The sequence below is a fragment of the Protopterus annectens genome, chromosome 1.part2 (assembly GCF_019279795.1).
Source record: "Protopterus annectens isolate FY-2018-M chromosome 1.part2, PAN1.0, whole genome shotgun sequence".
In the NCBI taxonomy this organism is placed as follows: Eukaryota; Metazoa; Chordata; order Ceratodontiformes; family Protopteridae; genus Protopterus; species Protopterus annectens.
This window is the reverse complement of record NC_056727.1, coordinates 1,245,237,913-1,245,258,815: the sequence shown is the minus strand read 5'-3', so window position 1 is coordinate 1,245,258,815 and position 20,903 is coordinate 1,245,237,913. Positions and strand designations below refer to the sequence as shown.

General features: G+C 43.5%; 1 protein-coding gene across 1 annotated transcript in view; it reads left to right on the top strand.

Annotated features, from left to right (window-relative positions):
• The window catches only part of RLF (RLF zinc finger), a 1,792,276-nt gene that overhangs the window by 1,620,686 nt on the left and 150,687 nt on the right, over positions 1–20,903 (top strand). The window contains exon 5 of the mRNA XM_044060121.1: positions 9,055–9,196. Coding sequence (XP_043916056.1) covers positions 9,055–9,196 — 142 coding nt within the window. The remainder of the gene's footprint in view (positions 1–9,054; positions 9,197–20,903) is intronic.

Genomic DNA, 20,903 nt, shown 5'->3' with positions numbered 1-20,903 from the left:
TCCGGTCTGCAGGCCTTAATGGCCTGCCCCCCTTGCACTACTTTCCACAAGGATAGGGTAACACTAAGAACTAACCCCTCCTTCATGCCTGAGGTGGTCAACGATTTGTCATTAAACTAGTCTATTCACCTGCCCACTTTCTACCCCTTTCCTACCAGTGAAGGGGAAAGGATATTTCACTCCCTGGATGTGCACAGACAGTTGAGATTTTACCTGGACAAAACAAAGTCCATTAGGAAATCCACTCAACTCTTTATTTCATACCACCTCAGGGCCATGGGCAGGGCAGTCTCCAAACAAACCATCGCCTGTCGGATAAGAAAAGCCATTTGTTTCTGTTACTCTTAACATGGCTAAAAGCTACAAAAAGTTCACTCCACCTGAGCAATGGCCACCTCCAAAGCCTTCCTCAAAGGTCTGGACGCTGCTTCCATTATGGAAGCAGCTACATAGTCCACCATACACACCATCACTAAACATTGCAAACTAGGCAATGTCTCCAGAGCACGAGCAGGATTTTCCAGGGCAGTCCTACAGGGATTCTTAGAATCAGGCTCTTCTTCCACCACCCTTCCTTCCAGCTAAGCTGTGGTACTCTCTCACAACAAGAATAGTGCAACATAGGAGTAGGACATAGAATAGTTATGTAAAAGCTTACCTTAACCATAGATGTCCTTCTCTTCCATGCTGCAGTATTCCTTCCCTCCCTCCCTCCAGAACCCCCTTCTTTTCTTTTACCCAGTACAGCATACCATTATCCTCCTGGTAGCCTGTACTCTGCACTGGGAACCTATGAAAACTACATAAAGGCCCTTTACCTGACATCACTGACATACACTCTTGATGGGCCTTGTACTCCTCCTGCTGGGCTTACAAGTTCTGAGGTCTGTGTTTGCAGACGTGACATTTAAGGACCCTGGTTTATAACCCTATGTGTGACGTCCCATGCAGCTGCAACAGCCAAGCTGAAGCTTTTGTGTAGGAGCTGACATACTGGTTGCCTGAGGCGGAAAATCCCACAACAAGAATACTGCAACATAGAAGAGAAGGACATCTATGGATGTTCTTTGTGTTTCACTGTTGCAGTCATTACATTTGGGTAATCTACTGGTAGGTTGCCCTCAGTCGGCCTGAATAACAAAGTCTTGGGTCCTGCGTCGGTTGCGGTCTCCTCTTCCATGACATCAGGTCGTCAGGGGTATAAAACATGCAGCCAACACAATTTTAATTTGTCTTTCTTTCCGCGCGGTGCCCGAAGCAGAAGCAGTCCACAAGTGCCGGTCGGCTGACTCCTGAAAAAGCTTTCTCCTAAGCCAGTTGCTGGTTCGCTGGTATTCTGGCGCTTTCACAGCCCGTGATACCCGCTACTTTTGAGTCGCAGGCCTCTACCGAGACCCATTTGGAGTCCAGTATGTAGCGAGATTCACAAAGTATGAAACCCGCAGATGTCTCTCCCTTGGATGGGTCCGGAGCCGCTGAGCAGGCACCAGCTTCTGAGGGTGTTTTCAGGCCTTAACATTTTTATATTAAACAGATGCCAACAAAAACAAGGTTAAAACCGACGTCTGTCTAAAAAAACTGACACGTGAGCCACGCGCTCAGGCCCCTATGCCTAAAAAACAAATGATCAAAATGGCCGAGGATTTAATTACCTTGATCAGGGGTTCCCAACCCCCCACCCCCGCTAAGAGGCCTAGGCAAGGCTCTGATTTTGAATCTTCAGATCAGGTTTCCATTTCTTCTGATTCCTCTTCTGATCAGGAATTTTCTATTCCACCTTTTGAGGATTATGATGCAGAGGAATCCATCCCATCTGCATCTCCTCCTGAGGATTACTCTTTTGGAGAGACTTTCCATACTTTAAGGGAACATTTTCACTGGGAGAGTCAGGACTTCCCTGAATCAAAAAAGAGGCTTAGGGATTTTCTTCTTCTTCCTCAGCATAGGCCCTTGGCAATATCTCCTGTATTAGACATTGTTGATGATGTGTTCTCGGAATCTCGCATGGCTCCTGATTCCCTGCCTCCGGCTCCTAGTAAGCCAGACAGATATTACAGGGTTCCTGACTCCCACAAATTTCTTTTCAAAAATCCTGCGGCTGATCCTGAGACTATTTCTAAGGGTCCCAAAGGTGTTAAGGCTTCTACAGCCAAAAATCCTACCCCTTCTGATAGAGATTCCAGGGCGCGCTGGATAGATGGGGTAAGAAGGTTTATATGTCTGCAGCCTTGGCAATCGGGGCTTTAAACTGCCAGTTTCGTTTGCTTAAATATCAACAGCATGCTATGGGCTTACTGAAACAGAAAATGATGGTGATTTCTGATTGTGTGGAAAATAGAGTTACAGGATTTATTGCATTCAGCAGAACAGGTTGGAAAGCATACTTTGCAATGTGGTTTTGATTCCTCGGAGGCCTCTTGCATGGTGGCCGTAACTGAATCTGTGGTAAGAAGGCATGCCTGGCTCAAGGAGCAAAACCTGCCTGATCATGTTAAAGCTAAATTGTTGGATGCCCCTTTACAGCATGATAGTCTGTTAATAAGGCAGAAGAGGTTTTAAAGAAAATGGAAGACAAAGCTAAATCTATGCAAACTGTAAAAGATTTCTTGCAAGTGCAGCCACCCAGGTTCAGTAGGCACTGGCCTACTAAGAATTGGTCCTTTCCTGTGTCCAACAGAGCCACTCAAGGCAAACCCAGGAGCTCCAAAGGCTCCAGATATCAATCACAGGGATCTTACAGGGCAAAGCAATGGGGTGCCTCCACCTCCAAATCTGGAGGTAACAAAGCACAACCCTACAGTAAGCAGTCTCAATTACTTTCCTCTACCATCTCCAAGCACTTCTCTTTTGGCAGCCCCCTTGTGGGGAAAACTAGCACTTCATGCTCAAAATTGGCAGTTAATTACCCAGGACAAGTGGGTATTAAACATAGTATCCCAGGGGTACAGATTTCATTTCCACACTTTGCCAATTCCAAACGGATGGCCAGACCTGCCACAAAAACAGTGAGCAGAGGCCCAGAAACAAGTCATGTCCCTCATGGATATGGAGGCTATTCAACCGGTACCAGAAAAGGAAAAAGGACAAGGATTTTACTCGACTTTTCCTGGTACCCAGAAAAGACAAATCATGGCGTCCAATACTGGACTTCTCAATTCTAAACACGTTCTTGGACATTCCAAAATTCAAAATACTGACTTTACAACAGCTACTGCCTATTCTAGGCAAGAATGCCTGGTTGGTAACTCTACACTTGAGGCATACCTGCATATCCCAGTAAGGGAATCTTGCAGAAGATACCTCCGCTTCAAAGCAGGTGTTTTGCGTTACCAATTCTCTGCACTGCCCTTTGGCTTATCTACTGCGCCCAGTGTCTTTACAAAGTGCCTGGCACCAGTAATTGCATTCTGCAGACAAAGAAACATTCAAATTTATCCTTGTCTGGACAATTTTCTCATTCAGGCAAAGGACAAGGACACTCTTCTTCAGCATCTGGCGTTTGTAAAAAGACTTCTAGCATGCCTAGGGTACACCATAAACGAAAAGAAATCACAACTGGGTACCCTCTCAAATAATTACATTCCTGGGTGCAAGCTTGAATACAACTGCCCGATGGCTTACTGCCAGACAAACACATGCAAATGACAGCATTCCTCAAACAAATGGTAACAAAAAAACAGTTATCTGCAAGACAAATTCTGCAGGCTTTGGGGTTCATGGCATCCTGCATTCTACTTATTCCATATGCGAGATTTCATATGAGGAAACTTCAGTGGTACCTTAAAAGCTTATGGAGTCAACATTGTCACAACTTGGAAACAATGATTCCTCTCATTCCCTGCCTGCAACAGGTGTTTCTTTGGTGGGCAGAGACATGTCACCAAAACAAGGGACTCATTTACTCTACCCCCTGCCACCCACCCCCTAACTTCAGACGCATCAGGCTATGCTTGGGGGACCCACCTGGCAGGGAGATGCATTCAGGGCAAATGGAGCCCAAACCAAATGCATCTACATATCAACCAGAAAGAAATGCTAGCTGTTCAGAATGCTCTGACAGCCTTCAAAGACTTACTTCATCCAGGACAACTTCTGATAGACAGAACACCGCAGTTATGTGGTACATAAACAAACAGGGGGGGTACCCATTCCTACCCCGTTTGCAGACTAGCCATGGCCTTGTGGAACACAGCCTTGACTTACCAAATACATCTTCAAGCTCAATTCCTGCCAGGAAAGCAAAATAGTCTGGCAGACCTAAGCAGAAATCTTATGGCCCGCAAGAATGGAAACTCGATCCACAAATCTTCAGCATGTTAACACAAAAATGGGGAAGCCCAGACATAGATCTATTTGCCTCTCCCTAAACTATCAGTTGGACAAATTCTGCACAAGAATTCATCCCAAAAAAGCATGGAAAGTGGATAATCTATCCTTCAGCTGGAAAAACCTATCAGTCTATGCCTTTTCCCCCTCTGCCTCTACTCTCCAAGGTTTTACTAAAAGTCAGACAGGAAAAAACAAAAATGATTCTAATTTCTCTGGACTGGCCTCGCCAACATTGGTATCCGGTTTTAAGGAATTTGTCTCACCTTCCTCCGTGGTACTTGCCTCAAACACCTCACCTATTGTCTCAGCAGAGCTATCAAATTCTGCACACTCAGTTCCAAACTCTGAATCTTACAGCATGGCTAATCAACTAATTTTACCAGCACATCTCTCAGTAAACCTGTGATGGATGTCATTTTGGAAGCCAGAAGGCCTACTACTAGAAAATCTTATGCTGATAAATGGAAGAAATACTGTGCTTGGAACCAAGCACAAGGAATAGACACTGTAAAGCCCAATATTCCTCAGATTTCTCAGTACTTAACTGAGATACTTGACAAGGGCCTATCTTTTTCTTCAATAAAAATCCATGCCTCTGCCATCTCGGCTCATAACACAGATCCTCCCCTCTTTTCTCATCCACTGCTAAAACAGTACCTCAGAGGGGCCAAATATTTAAGGCCTCCCAGGAGAGCACCAACTCCTACATGGGACCTCAATTTTGTGCTGGAAAAACTCACCCTGCCTCCTTTTGAGCCAGCAGCTACTGCGGATATAAAATTTCTTTCTTGGAAGACAGCTTTTCTTTTGGCAGTCACTTCAGCTAGAAGGGTTTCAGAACTACAGGCCCTCATGGCAGTGGAGCCTTTCATAATTTTTTACCCGGACAGGGTGTCCCTCAGGACTAATCCTTTTATGCCTAAGGTGGTATCCAGTGTGGCTCTTAACCAGACCATTCACCTGCCAACTTTTTTCCCAAATCTGTAGAACAAGGGGGAGTGGATTCTGCATTCATTGGGTGTACACAGACAACTAAGATTCTACTTAAACAGAACAAAATCTCGAAAGTCTGAGCAACTACTGGTAGCATTTGCTGCAGGATCAAAGGGGAAGGCTGTATCAAAGCAGACCATTTCTAAATGGATAAGCCATTGCATTCGTTTCTGCTACTTGCACCATGGTAAACCTGTGCCCAAGAGGATCAGATACCATTCCACCAGGGCTGCCTCTACTTCAGCAGCTTTTCTCAGAGGGGTACCTACCAGAGACATTCTAGAAGCTGCTACTTGGAGCTCAGTTCATACGTTCACAAAGCATTCTTATTTACCTCTCTTCTCTAAATCCAGGGCAGGCTTTGCCACTGCAGTCCTGCAGGGTCTTAAAGCTGCTCCTAATGCCGTTTAGTTCCATCCTCCCATCCATAGCTTTGGGATTCTACCCAAATGTAATGACTGCAACAGTGAAACATGAAGAACACAGATGTTAGTGTATTCACTGTTGCAGTCAGTTTTCTTTCCTTCACTATACTCAAAAGCCTTTGTGGTGCATTTGCTTTTAGTGGAAGGTAAATTTTATGTTTCTGCAGTGCATTTATATATTGACATCTTGGGCAAGAAAAACTGATTAAAATGGTGTCAGCTGTATGTTTTATACCCCTGACTACTTGACGTCATGGAAGAGGAGAAAGCAACTGATGCAGGACCCAGGACTCTGTTATTCAGGCCGACTGAGGGCAACCTGCCAGCAGATTACCCAAATGTAATGACTGCAACAGTGAATACACTCTAACATCTACATTTATGGTAAGTGTACACAACTGTACTTTATGGTAAGATTTTACACAACTATTCTTTATGCCTTTGATACAATACAAAGTCGTAGTTATGCCAAAACACAGCACTAGGCCAAAAAACATGCAGTCATTTATTTACACTTAATGTGCTGTTTTTGTCTTATTATAGTCTTTTTACTAGTTTAATCTCTTCATGCCCATTGTACTTTTTTTGTGCTCGTTTTACTCTAAACATGCCCATTTTGCGTCAAACGCACTTGTTTTGCTTTAAACATACTCGTTTTACTTTTCTGATAATAGTTTCAAGTATCTTAATCTTAAACATTTACTTAGTAAACCTTTTGTGCCTCCCACTTGTTTAATAATGCGGTTTGTGCCCTTGTAATGCTCCGTTTTTTTTTTTTTTATAAAATAAGCAGTTTGTGGGAATTCTCATTACCTTTGAATCTTTTTTGGCTCTTTTACCTGCTAGTTTCTCTTAGTTTACTTTCACTGTCAGCTCTGCACCTCAAGGCTCTGAATATCATTTTCCGGAATCCCGGTTCTGACACCATGTCACTGTCCTGCTTTGGACACAATCGAAGAGTCTCTGTGGGTTCTGTTCAAGCAGCTTTATTATATACAAACCCATCATGATAGAAGTTTACTGACTTTAATTTAAGTAACATATACAAACTACTGCAATCATACTTGCTCACTCTGGCTGCACTCTCAAAATGGCACTGGAAATTGCACATGCCTGGTATTTATATGTGCAAGTTCAGTCCTTGATATGCTTCTTAAAGATGTAGCACATGCATTCTAATCTACAAATAAGATTGTAATATGCGAGTACATACCACGTCATTTATTGAAAGGGAGCTATTTTACAATTTCTGTTTTCTGAAGCTACTTTAAAAGTAATGGACTTGTGTAAAAGAATTTGTCAAAATTGACCAAAAAGTTCATTTGACAGTGGTGGTCTGTTTTGAATGAAGGAACTGAATGCTGTCTTATACTGATTATTCCTTTTTCCAGATTCAGGAAATGCCATGTTGAACGATGCTGATTGCCGCTTTTATACGGTTCTCTACTTTTTCCCCTAGTAATTCATTGCTTCATATCCAGTGGTGCCACTGTCCACTGGATGCATCTCAGATGCCCTTCTTAAAGGTCTGCATATACATGAAAGGAAGTACTTGAGTACAAGGAATTTTACCTTAACCCGTAATTGCCCCCGAATTGACCTTGACTTGTGGGAAGACCCACTGTGGTTTGTGGCGTATTACAGAAGTAATTATCAAGCCTTTCTTCCATGCAGATACTGATACTGCTCCTGCCTAGTTGTTCCCTAGGCAGGTTTTGAGCATAGGTCTGCCATTTGATAATCCTTTTTGTTCTCTGAGCTGTCAGGCCAGGATAATTTTGCATTACCATGGCACATATTTAATGGATGTTCTTCATGTTTCACTGCTGCAGCCATCACATTTGGGTTGTGTTAGTTTTAAGGTAGGCCTTCTTGCATACTTGGACAACAAATGGTTTCTGCCACAAGTTATCTAGGATGACTAGAAAGACCTTTCACTTCTCAAGTTTTGGAGCTTCTAGGTCTTGTGGCAGCATTTCTCCACATTATGGGTATGCATAGAATTTGATATTGACATTCATACCTTATGAAGGCTCGCAGGATGTCCTGGTTGGTGAATTTTTATCCCAGTTGTTTGGATCGCCTGACTTCTGATTTTCTTACAGGAAGTGCAACAGAATGTTCTACTTTGGTTGCTAGTCTAGAGATGTGATAGCAGCGGGTCGCACGAGTAGACGCAACATTTGTTTTTGAGATTTGTAACCGTTATAGTTGCCACCTTTTGCAATGCCGAAAACCAGACCAAAGCCATGTCCCCGCCCAGCTCCATCCCATTCCCAGCCATGTTCGCACCCATTTTCTAATGCAAACGTGTGTGTGTGTGTGTGTGTGTGTGTGTGTGTGTGTGTGTGTGTGTGTGTGTGTGTGTGTGTGTGTGTATGTATGTATGTATGTGTATATATATATATATATATATATATATATATCATCATATTTTTTTACATAATCATGGACTTGTTTGCATTGCGGTACTTTGTGTTCTAATTTTTAGGTAATCTCAGACATTACCACATCACTTTAGCAATGTATTTTGTTGAGAAAGTCAGACTGACTTTTTTTTTTTTTAACAACCTCTGGCATTCTGTTTATGCTGCTAAACAGCTAAACAAAATATTGAAGTTTGTACAGTGCTTTCAGGACTACCAGAGAATCCTTCTGATTTCCAGATAGCTTGGAATAATACTGAAGAGGTGTCAAACCTAATAATTGTTCATCCTTCCAGAAGGTATTTCATTTTTGAATTTAGACTCCATTTTGTCTTTAAATGGTTTGTTTTTACTACTGCACTAAGATTTGTAGTAAAGATCTAATGTTATAAAGCAAGTATCCCTTACTGTGGAACAGCAGTACAGCAACTTATTGTCAGATCTTAAACATTCATTTCATTTGGCATTAGTGTTGTTCCTTCCATCGTACTTCAGTTAAGCTGTTTTTGCCTCTTCCTTCAGTAAGTACTTGTGTAGGTGCTTCCCGTAACATGTTTCAATACTCTCTATTCCCTAGCTCCAAGTAAGAAGCCTTTGGTTATGTTTAATCTAACAGGAAAATGTGCTACGCAGGAAGTTTTGTGCACCAGACATTTTGTTGCTATCCACAGTGAAATCATAGTATGAAAGTTGATAAATCTAGAAATTTAAATTGTAGAATTATAGAGTTGTGTTGCTCGTCTTCAATCAGCAGAACCCACGTGGTCTCTCAGTTTAACTGGCATATGCACTATATCCATTTCTTGCTTTGTGCTCTATTCTCGCTTGCGTAGTCATTATAGAATTTTCTGCTCTAAACTGTGCATTTTTTTGTTTCACAGGGAACTGACACTCTTTTGGAGCAAGTTACAGAGGAGAATGGATCCTTCCATAGAATCTTTTCTGGAACGTTGTAGACAGTTTGGACAAATTGCCAAGACAGTACCACATCTGTTTTTTCTTCTGAAGGTTATTCAGGCCGAAGTAAGCTGTTTTAAATACATCTTTACAGATTTTAATACTAAATTTGAGTACTAGAGGTATGAATACTAGAGGAGAGTGGAGTTCCTTTGACAGTACCCCTTTCTTTTGGTGCTTTGAGGGCTTCTGTATTATGAGATTTGTAGAGCATCAGACTAAGTTTACTTTGTGAGTAGTATTTGTCTTGGTAGAGGTTCCCTCAGAATAAAGGGGAAAGGTATGTTAACTACTTTAATTTCTTAAATGAGGAGAAGAGCAATGAAAATATGATGATCCTTAGAATACAAAGCAAGCTGGTCTAACATTAGCAATCCCTCCTTCATGGTTCATAGGTTGGTACTAGGCTATCGGCCCTAGGGCCTATACAAGCCTAGCCATAACAAATCCCTGGCTATTTCTTCCCACAGTATTTACTTCACTGGACCCCTGTCTAGCGGAGGGCGACTGACGTGATCCCTGGGGTGAATTTCCTATCTCCCATCAATCATCAAGGTTCCTTTTAAAGGGGTGGCTAAAGGGGCGCTCTGCTTGACATGTATGTGCAGCCTGGGGAGTCTCTAGGTCAGGAACCTATCCCTCCAGCATGATTTGTTCATTGTGATGACAAGGTTTAGATCCCTGGAGCATGTCTCTCTGATGGATTGGGATTTCTTTAAGTGTAGCATGTTCAACAGCTCTGGGTTTGACATGGCCTTGTATGTTGAGCAGTGATCGCCGCTGAGTAGACAATATGCAACAGAGTATAGGTGTAGTTTTTTCGACGGTCAGCATAGGGTTCTTAGGTTCTTAACGTAGGACATTTCTTCATCAAGCATTTAGTATTCTTTCAGTAAAGTCCCATAGTCGGAGACCTCTCTTTGTGTTATGGTATGCATTAGTACACTTAATCCACAGAAGTGTGAAGATTTAGTCCCCAGGGTCCACAGTCTTTTTTGCCACTTGTGTACTTTTATATATTGAGCCTTGCTGTTATCAGAAAATGCCTGTACTCACATACCTAAATATCACAGTTAGTCTTCTTGGCCATCAAATTACCAGCCAGGACCTTCACTGGCATTTTCTGTAGTGTTTCAGGGGAAGATCATAACTGCAACAGTTTCAGATGTTTAGCTCATGTACTTAGCACTGTTCAAATAAAAATTGTTGGCCTACTCCATAAAGATAGTTGCATTAGAGAACTGTTCAAGCAAATGGCAGGAGAACAGGTCCTGCAGGCAGCCCCAGACATAAATTGAAATATAGCCAGAAGAGCAAATAGTGTGCAAGGCCAGATTCAAACCTCTCTGAAATAAAAAATTGTCTACCTTGCCCTACCCTTGGGCTCTGCTAGTTGTGAGCTCCTCCTTGACTACTGAGGGCTCTAACTTTAAAATGTCCTTCATCGAACTCATTGGAATTTAAGCAGATCTTCCCCCTGGGAAGGTGCAGTCTAAGGTTCCTTTGCCATTTGCTAGATTCTATCTGCTGCAGCCAATGGGTTACTAGCCCGATTCCCTGGTGTAGGTCTCTAGAGGAATTCTGTTATGATTTAGGGTTCTTGGAACTAGAGGGTCTCCTCCTAGAGCTGGTAACCAGGCTGGTGTGGGCTAACAAATTCTACCTATGAAATATCTGTGGTCTTTTTTTGCCAGGACTCTCACATCTGGCCTTGGATATCAGGCTTCTGTTTGCCTGGTCATTAGGGTAACTTGTGGTCATAGACAGCATAGTATTACAGATGTTGGTCCAAACCTTGCAACAGACCTAACATGGACTGATCCCCACCTTCCACTGCCTGTTCCCAGTCCCCCCAGCACTAGTCTCATGTTCACCCAGACGGTTAGCGGAGCTCATGGAATTAATCACCATTTGGGAACAGTATTTGACGTAGTCAAGGACACCATTTTAGAGATGGGAAAAATATTGATCCCACCCTTCCCCCTTCTGCAGCACTACTAGATGTCCTTTTATTTGGACATGCCTTAAGCTTATGAAAAATGGCTAGGACTTTCCTTGGACCCTTCTTTGTCTGTCCCAGCCTCCAGAAACATGTGACAGAATATCAGTAGAAGAAGCCTGAGGAGCTTTGGGTTTACCCTGTTTTTTAAGTCTGTTAGGGGTGTGGTCATGGCATCCTGAGTTTGTATCTTTGGCTCTATTAGAGGCATGGGCCCTTTACAAACTCAGTTGGCTTCCCTTTACTGGCTGCTGTTCAGGTCTCTGCATTTCAGTTCTCCATAGGTCCCAGCGACTACAGCACTTTGCAGCATTGCTACCAGAGGATGGGTAGAGAACTGTGGATTAGTATGGCAAGATAATGTTTACTCTCTTGTGCTGTGTTGTTGCTTAGGACCTCAGTTTTTTAAATCCCTTGTCCCAGTCTTACCCAATTAAGCCACGTGGTTTAGCTTAACTTCCCCAAGTCTGTGCTGAAGAATGGTCTTCATGAAACCTTTGAGGCTTTTGTAATGAGATGCCATATCTTTCACTGCAGTTTTGACTATACTGACACAGTGTGTGGCTGCAAGCTGAGGCATATTCCACTGCAGAGAGGCATGGTCAAATTTCTTTTACGGGAAGAATCCATAACTAGGTCCTGGATGTTCATGTTTTAATGGAAGTGTTCTTCAGCCAGCTAGCCCAGTACAAGGTTGACCCTTCAGATGCAAATATTAGGTTAGTATAGGCTAAGAGAAGGAGATATGGGAGTCCTAAGTGAAAGATCTGCTCTGGTAGATTTTTTAGTTGAATTTAGAATAGAAGCTGCTGTGAATATGTGGATAATTAGGGCATTTAACATATTGTATTAGAACTTTAAGAATCAGTCAAGTAAGTTTTGGGAAGAGAGAGACTTGAAAAGCAGTTTACACGGGAACGATGAGAGGGCATGCGTATGGTTCTCAAGTATGCAGCAAAGTCCAGAACGTTTAGGGTTTTTGCACAGAAGTGGTTGCATAGGTATTTTTATATGCAAAGTAGATTTCAAAAATGTTTTCTTTGGGTAGATGCCAAATGTTGGAGGTGTGATAGAGAAGACAGGGGTAACTGGGAACAGTTTTTTTGGGAGTGTAAAGAGCTAGCAGATTTTAAAAAATTCCCTGCAGAATATTCTGTCAGAAGTATTGTGAGAGTAAGTGGCTGTAACTAAGAAAATTAAAATGAATCTCCCACTAATTGTTGCAGCTTCTAAAAGAAATATATCTACCATTTAGTCCATTTCAAATGCCATTTTGCAGATTCATCATTCTATCCCCGGGAAATGAACACTACTGCAAAACAATTGAAGAAGGTAACTGGCTACCTTGAAACAACATACTTCTTGCCTCTCAGCTATTTAAACTTATCAAGAGTGGCATCTTCCCCTCCACTAGCTTTCAGACTATTCAGATATGCACTTATGTACAACCTTGGACATCTTAACCATTCGTGTCCTGTCCTCCCCCTCCCAAAAAAAGGCTTCACTGCACAGACCATCCTTTTTCTCAGTGTTTGGTCCCTAACTGGCCATCTCTTCCCTTCCTTTCTTAAAGGTCATTCCTCTTTCCCTCTTTTTCATTCACAGATAAAAGCACTTTTCAAGACTGTGTCTAGGAAAATGCAAGCGATGTCTCTCTGGTCATGTAACCTCTTTGTTCCCTTCTTCTGTCTACATACTTTGCTCTGACTATTTTTGATTGTGATTGTGTGTCAACTGATGCTACACTGTATTTAGTGCATGTATATGCAGTGTTTTTTCACTGACTCTGTCATGTATTTGTTTACTTTGTACCCTCAACCCAACTGTAATAATTTACATATATATTCTCCCTGAGCCGAGCCTGAAATGGGTCTAGTGGAATCCGTGCTCTACCCCAGTTAGCAAATTCAAACTAAAATAAAAGATATATATTCTTTTGAGTTGGGACAAATTATCTGAATTGCCTAGACAACACAGTAAGACCTTAAGTTTAATTCTGTTGGCTGCCAAAAAGCATTTACTAGAAAATTGAAATTCAAAATCTAAACTTACTGTATTTTAAGTATTAAATATTGTAAAAAAAGACAAAATAACTGGAAGAGCAATCTTTAGAAAGGGAAGTAGCAGTTTACACAAATGGAATTTGTGGGAGCAATACATGTAAAAAAGTACAGGAGGAGTGAGGCTTAAAAGAAAACAGGAATTTAGCTGTTTAATGTTGGATTAAATAAGAGTTGCTGTAAAGAGATAAAACCTATGTAATATATGTAAATGATCAATGTTAATGTAATTTCTTTTTTATTAACTTACATGTGAATGTCTTAAGTGATAATTTAATAAAGATGTTAAAAGTTTTCTTTGACTTCTGAGAAGTAAATGCAGAAGAGTAGTGGCCCAAGATTGAACCTTTTGTACAGCAGTTGTGTCTTTCGGCTTTTCCCGGTTAGGGGTCGCCACAGTGGAACTCCGGTCCGCTAATGATTGGCAGTAGATTTTTACGTGCCGAGTTGCCGGCCCTGACACAGCCTTCAGCGAAGGTACGCCCATTCACGCATGTCGCCACACCGAAGACACTCTAGCTGAGAATCGAACAGGACGATGTCTTACTGTGAGGCGACAATGCTACTGCAGCACCACCACCGCAGTTTTTGTACAGCAGTACTATCAGATATTTTGGAAGAGATGCATGCACCCACCCTAATTTACTGAGTTCTGTTTGCTGTCCAATGAGTTACGTAGGGATTTACATTTAGCTGGGAAAGCTGATCTACAATACTCAAGTGTGGAATGGTGTTGAATGCCTTTGTGAGGCCCAGGTATGTTTGTACTGATTTGCCCTCATCCATTGCTCTTATAGGTTCATAGATTGGTACTAGGCTATCGGCCGTAAGGCCTATGCAAGCTTAGCCATAACAATTCACTAGAAATTTTTTCCCACAATATTTACTTCTCTGGGCCCCTGTCTAGCAGGGTGACTGACATGATCCCCGGGGTGAATTTCCTATCTCCCATCCAATCATCAAGGTTCCTTTTGAAGAGGGCCAATGAGGCACTCTGCTTGACATGTATGGGCAGTCTATTCCAGAGTATGGGGAGTCTCTGGGTCAGGAACCTATCCCCCCAGCATGTTTTGTTCATTGTGATGATAAGGTTTAGATCCCTGGAGGGATTGGGATTTCTTTAAGTGGAGCATGTCCAACAGCTCAGGGTTTGACATGGCCTTGTATGTTAAGCAGAGATCACCTCTGAGTAGACTATATGCCACAGAGTATAGCTGGAGTTTTTTTTAGACTGTCAGCATATGGCATCTGCTTTAGGCCTGTGATTCTTTTAGTGAGGTATTTCTGTGGCCTTTCCAGCTGTTGCAGATGTCTTGTGAGGTACATACCAAATGGGGCATTATACTCTATAATGGGTCTCACTGCGGTGGTGGTGCTGCGGTAACGTTGCCTCACAGTACGACGTTGTCCCATTCGATTCTCAGAGCGTCTTCTATGTGGCGACATGCGTGAATGGGCGTCCCTTCGTTGAAGGTTGTGCGTCAGACCCGGCAAGTCTGCACGTAAAAATCTACTGCCAATCATTAGCGGACCGGAGTTCCGCTGTGGCGGCCTCTAACTGGGAAAAGCCGAAAGACACAACAACTCTATAATGGGTCTAATGAGAGATGAGTACAGTGGGACAATGACCTCCTTTTTTCTGGATGAAAAGCCCTTAGTGATGAGGTGTGCCATGTAGAAGGATTTCCTGACTGTTGTGGCGATGTGGTTATCGAAAGTGAGACCACTGTCCACTTGTGTCCCTAAGTCTCTCATCACACTTTCGATGTTTAGTGTCCTTTCACCTATGTGGTAGTTCATTGGTACATGTTTTTTTCCAAAGGGGATAACTATACATTTCTTGGCATTAAGCTTGAGCCCATGGCTCTGGCACCAGGCATCTGTTTCTGTAAGGCCCTTTTGTAGAATATCCACATCATTTGGGGGTTCAATAATGGCTTCCAGTTTGCAGTCATTTGCAAACTTTGTTAGCCAGAGTCCCTTAGTGTTGGCCTGTACTTCAGAGAAGTAGATGCCAAACAAGAGTGGTCCCAGGACTGAACCCTGAGGTACTCCACTTGTCACTTGTCTGGAGATGGATTTGGTGTCTGCTACTTTTACAGTCTGGGTTCTGTCAGTAAGCCAGTTGGCAACCCATCGAGTGACGTAGGGATTTATGCCCAGCTTAGTAAATTTATCTGTGATTCCAGAGTGGAGGATGGTGTCGAAGGCCTTGACAAGGTCCAGATAGGCTGTGCGGGACCGCCTTACCCTCATCCACAGCTCTGGAGACCGATAAGAAGTCAATCAGATTCAGGAGACGAGATCGGCCCTTCACAAACCCAAACTGGGTGGGGTTCAGTGTCTGAAGGTTGCCAATGTCTTTGTTTATAAGTTCCATGATAATGCTTTCCATGCCCTTGCAGATCAGGCTTGTCAGACTGATGGGACGGTAGTTCTCGGGATCCAAGGCAGATCCTCCCTTGTGGAGTGGGATAACAAGCTGTGCGCCACTCAGTGGGCACGAAGCCTGAGGTGAGGCTATGATTAAACATGACACTTAGGTGGGGTGCCAGTTCATTTTGTAGTTCATGTAGTACACAGCCTGGGATGTCATCTGGTCCCATGGATGCTGTATTCTTAGCTTTGGAGAGTGCTGTTTCTACCTGTGTGGCTGTGATTATCGGAATTTGGCAATCCTTTGGTATTGAGATGGGCCCTTTAGCGGGTGAGCGGAGAGTGAAGTTGGCACTAAATCGATCTGCTAGGATATTGGCAATATCCTTGGGATCAGTATATTTAAAGCCATTCTGTTGTAGCTCAGAGCAGATGAGAAAGGGGATCTGCCCTTGAATAATCCAAACTGGCTTGGTTCGAGAGTTTGTAGGTTAGCTATGTCCTTACTAACTCAGTAATGATCACTTACAGATGAGGCTGGTTGGGCTTATGGATCTGTAGTTACCCAGGTCTGTTGATGATCATCGTGCATACAGCTGCAGTAATCACAGATGGGTTCTCTGCCGTCAGGCGGTCCCTCTGTCGGCCGAATTCCAAAGTCTTGGTCCGGCGTCGGTTGTTGTCGCTTTCTTTCCTGACGTCAGTACGACAGGGGTATATAAGACACAGCCGATGCCATATTCTTCAGTCTTTTTTGCCGCGCAGGGCCGAAGCAGAAGCAGTTCGCAAGTGCCGGTTGGCCAGCTCCTGAATTTACGAAAAATTGGAAACCAAAGTCTTCTTTAAAGCCAAGTACCCCGTTGGGGAAACTTTTCTTGCCTCAGACCGATGTCAGAAAAAGTTAACAATTGTATTTCTTGTGGGAAGCAAATACCGCATAAGGATTTCCATTCCCTCCGCATACCTTGTTTAGGCCCAGACCACGACGTCTCGGGCTGTCGCTTTAGCGCTACTTTCAATAAACGCACTATTAAGCGTCGGGCGGAGTTCGCCCAACACCTTTTTGGTAAAGCTTTTGATTATAAAATGTCGTTGGAGACTCAGACTACCATTTTGTCCAAAAAACGCAAAGACAAGGACCGACACGCGAGGTCCGCGGTCTCCACCAACACCACGCCAAAACTGGCTACACGTGGTCCGGTTCTCAGCGAGACGCCTATGCAGTCCCTGACTACCGACGACACTTCTTTGGCGGTGTCTTCTGTAACCGAGACCGCAGGTACCTCTGCCCATACCCAGACTACAACCACCGAAGCCACTGTGAGTGTTGAGCCTCCTAATGTGGACAGGTCCACTTCCACCCATGGTGTCTTTAGACCCTCATCTTCCTTTTCCATTAAGGCCTTTTCTAAGTCCAAATCAGCCAGGCATCCCAAGAGGCCTGTTGCACAGGGCCCATCTCCAGGCCCCATGCCTAAAAAGCAGATGCTTAAAATGGCTGAGGATTTAATTACTATTATCAGAGGTTCCCAACCCCCTCCAGACAAGAGACCCAGAGTGGAGGAAGAGTCTCCCTCTTCTGATCAGGGCTCCATTTTTTCAGAACATTCTGATGTAGAGGAACACTCTTACTCTCCTTTTGAAGACTCTGATGCAGAGCAGTCCATTCCTTCTGTATCTCCTCCAGAGGATTTTTCTTTTGGGGAAACCTTGCACACCTTGAGGGAACACTTCCATTGGGAAGGCCAAGACTTTTCTGATTCCAAAAAAAGACTTAGGGAATTTCTTTTGTTACCTCAACACAGACCTCTGGCGATACCTCGTGTTTTGGATATACTTGATGATGTTTATGAGGAGGCTTGCCTTAAGGATTCCCTGCCTCCTGCCCCAGTCAAGCCTGATAGGTACTACAGAGTCCCTAGCTCACACCATTTTCTTTACAAAAGCCATAATGCTGACCCTGAAACCATTTCTCAAGGCCCCAATGGAATGAAGGCCTCTAGTGCTAAGAATCCACTACCTTCCGAAAGAGAGTCAAGATCCTTAGAAAGGTGGGGAAAAAAGGTATATACCTCGGCCACCCTAGCCATGAGGGCCTTAAATTGTCAGCTTCATATGCTTAAATATCAGCAGTTTCTTTTATCACAATTAAGAAATAAAATGTTTCAACCTGAACAACCAAATTTGAAGGAGTTGCAGGATATGATGCATAGTGCAGAACAAGTGGGTAAACGCACCTTACAATGTGGCTATGATGCCCTAGAGGCCTCAAGTAGAGCTGCTGTTACAGTATCGGTCATTTGTAGACATGCCTGGCTTAGGGAACAAATCTTGCCTGATCATGTGAAAGCTAAACTACTAGATGCTCCTTTACAAAAGGATGTGCTATTTGGTACTAATGCTGAGGAGATACTACGGAAAATGGAAGAAAAAACCAAATCTATGCAAACTGTCAAAGCTTTTCTAGAGGTTCAACCACCACGTTTTAGCAGAAATTGGCCTTCTAAAAACTGGTCCTTTCCAGCCACGGACAAGCCCCAAAGAGGTAGATACAGGCGCACAAGGGGCAGAGGACAATCACAAGGATCATATAGAGGCAGGCAATGGCAGACTCCAGCACCAAGAGGTGGCGAAGACAGTGCACAACAATACAGGAAACAAACCCAATGACTTCCTCCTTTCCATGCCAAGCAAGTCTCAGCTGGCAGCGCCCTTGGGAGGAAAGCTGGCATTATTTACAAGAAATTGGCATATTGTCACAACAGACAAATGGATCCTGGACGTTATAAACAGAGGCTACAGATTTAATTTTCACACTCTTCCAAAAATGAGAAGCATGCCAAACCTGCCACACAATCAAAGGGCAGAGGCACAACTACAAATTTCAAAGCTCATAGACATGAAAGCTGTTCGAGGTACCTACTCACGAACAAGGTCAAGGTTTTTATTCCAGGCTATTTCTGGTACCAAGGAAAGGAACAGACTGGAGACCCATTTTGGACTTATCCATCCTAAACACATTCTTACTCGTACCAAAATTCAAGATGCTCACATTACAGCAGCTTCTTCCCATGCTGGGCAAGGAGTTTTGGCTGGTAACATTGGACCTCAAGGAGGCATACCTGCATGTCCCAATCAGACAAAGCTGCAGAAGATACCTCAGATTTCTTGCAGGTTCAATTCACTATCAATTCTCTGCATTGCCCTTTGGCTTATCTACTGTGCCCAGAGTATTCACGAAATGCCTGGCATCAGTAATTGCCTACTGCAGACCTCAAGGGATACAAATTTACCCTTATTTGGACGACTGCCTGATCCAAGCGGACAGCAAGCACATACTTCTGGAACATCTGGCTTATGTAACACGGTTACTGAATTCCCTGGGGTACACGGTCAACAAAGAGAAATCCAGGCTAACACCATCTCAGAAAATAACTTTCCTGGGTGCCAACTTGGACACAAACACCCAGATGGCCTTACACCAGAAAAACAAGGGCAACTAACTCAGTACTTCAAAATACTAGCAAATTGTACCAGGCTTACTGGAAGGAAAATCCTGCAGGCTCTGGGCTTCATGGCATCTTGCATTCTTTTAATCCCATGTGCAAAGTTGCATACGAGGAAACTTCAATGGTACCTAAAAAACCTATGGTCTCAACACAGCCACAGTTTGGAAACAATAATACCAATAATTCTATGTTTGCAAAAGGAATTTCTATGGTGGGCACAAGCATGTCAAACAAACACAGGTCTCCCATTCTGCAAGCCTCAAGCAAATCAAGTCATCACAACAGACGCCTCAGATTACGCCTGGGGGGCACAATTGACAGGCAGGTGCATTCAGGGCAAATGGTCCCAAAAGGAAAAGCACCTTCACATCAATCAGAAAGAAATGCTAGCAGTGATAAATGCAATTACAGCTTTCAAGGACCTCCTGCATCCAGGACAATTATTGATAAGAACAGACAACACCACAGTAATGTGGTACATAAACAAACCAGGAGGAACACATTCGTACCCCCTGTGCAGACTAGCCATGACACTTTGGAACTTGGCTCTGGAATGGCAAATCGAACTTCAGGCACAGTACTTGCCAGGTTTGGAAAACACGCTGGCAGACAATCTAAGCAGAAATATGACAGATCCACATGAATGGAAGTTGCATCCTCAAGTGTTTACAAAGATAATCTAAGCGTGGGGGAGGCCAGACATAGATCTCTTTGCCTCCCACAGGAATCATCAATTGGAAAAGTTCCGTTCAAGGACCTTTCATCCAAAGGCCTGGAGAGTGGACGCCCTTTCATTCAGTTGGACAGCATGGACAGTTTACGCCTTCCCACCTCTGCCTCTTCTGCCCAAGGTACTCTTGAAAGCAAGAGCAGACAGACCGAAGATGATACTGATTGCTCCAGACTGGCCAACACTGGTACCCACTCCTGAGGAGCCTAACACATACTCCTCCCTGGTCCCTACCTCTAATGCCTCTTCTGCTGACTCAGCACAGCTACAAAACTCTTCACAGTCAGCTGAAAAACGCTCAATCTCGCTGCATGGAAAATTCCTTAACACCACAACAGACCCTACTCCCCAAAGAGGTGCAGGATGTCATTTTGGAGGCCAGAAGGCCATCTACTAGAAAGGCTTACTCCGCAAAATGGAAACTGTTTTGCTCTTGGAATGAGAAAAAAGGCCAGGACCCTAGAAAACTGAATTTGCCTCAGGTATTACAGTATCTAGCTGAGCTGCTGAACAGTGGACTTTTTTTCCTCCATAAAAATCCATGCCTCAGCCATTTCTGCAGAATTCAACACTGATCCACCCTTATTCGCTCACCCACTCTTAAGACAGTTCCTCAGAGGGGCTAAGAACATAAGACCACCAAGGAAGCAACCAATACCAGCCTGGGATCTTAATTACATTCTAGAAAAATTAACATTGCCTCCCGTTGAACCAGCTGCCTCAACAGATTTGCAATATTTGTCCTGGAAAACAGCCTTCCTTCTGGCCATTACTTCAGCTCGTAGGGTTTCGGAACTACAAGCCCTCATGGCTGTGCAGCCCTTTCTCATCTTCCATCAGGACAGGGTTTCCCTTCATACCAACCCGTCATTTATGCCTAAAGTGGTATCCAGGGTAGCTTTAAATCAAGCCATACACTTACCTACCTTTTACCCCAATCCTCAAAACAAAGGGGAAAGGCTGCTACACTCCTTAGCCATCCATAGACAGCTACGTTATTATTTGGACAGAACAAAGCCTTTCAGGAAATCAGAACAACTTTTTGTGTCCTATGCTGTAGGAGCTCAAGGGAAGCCAGTTACCAAACAGACAATTTACA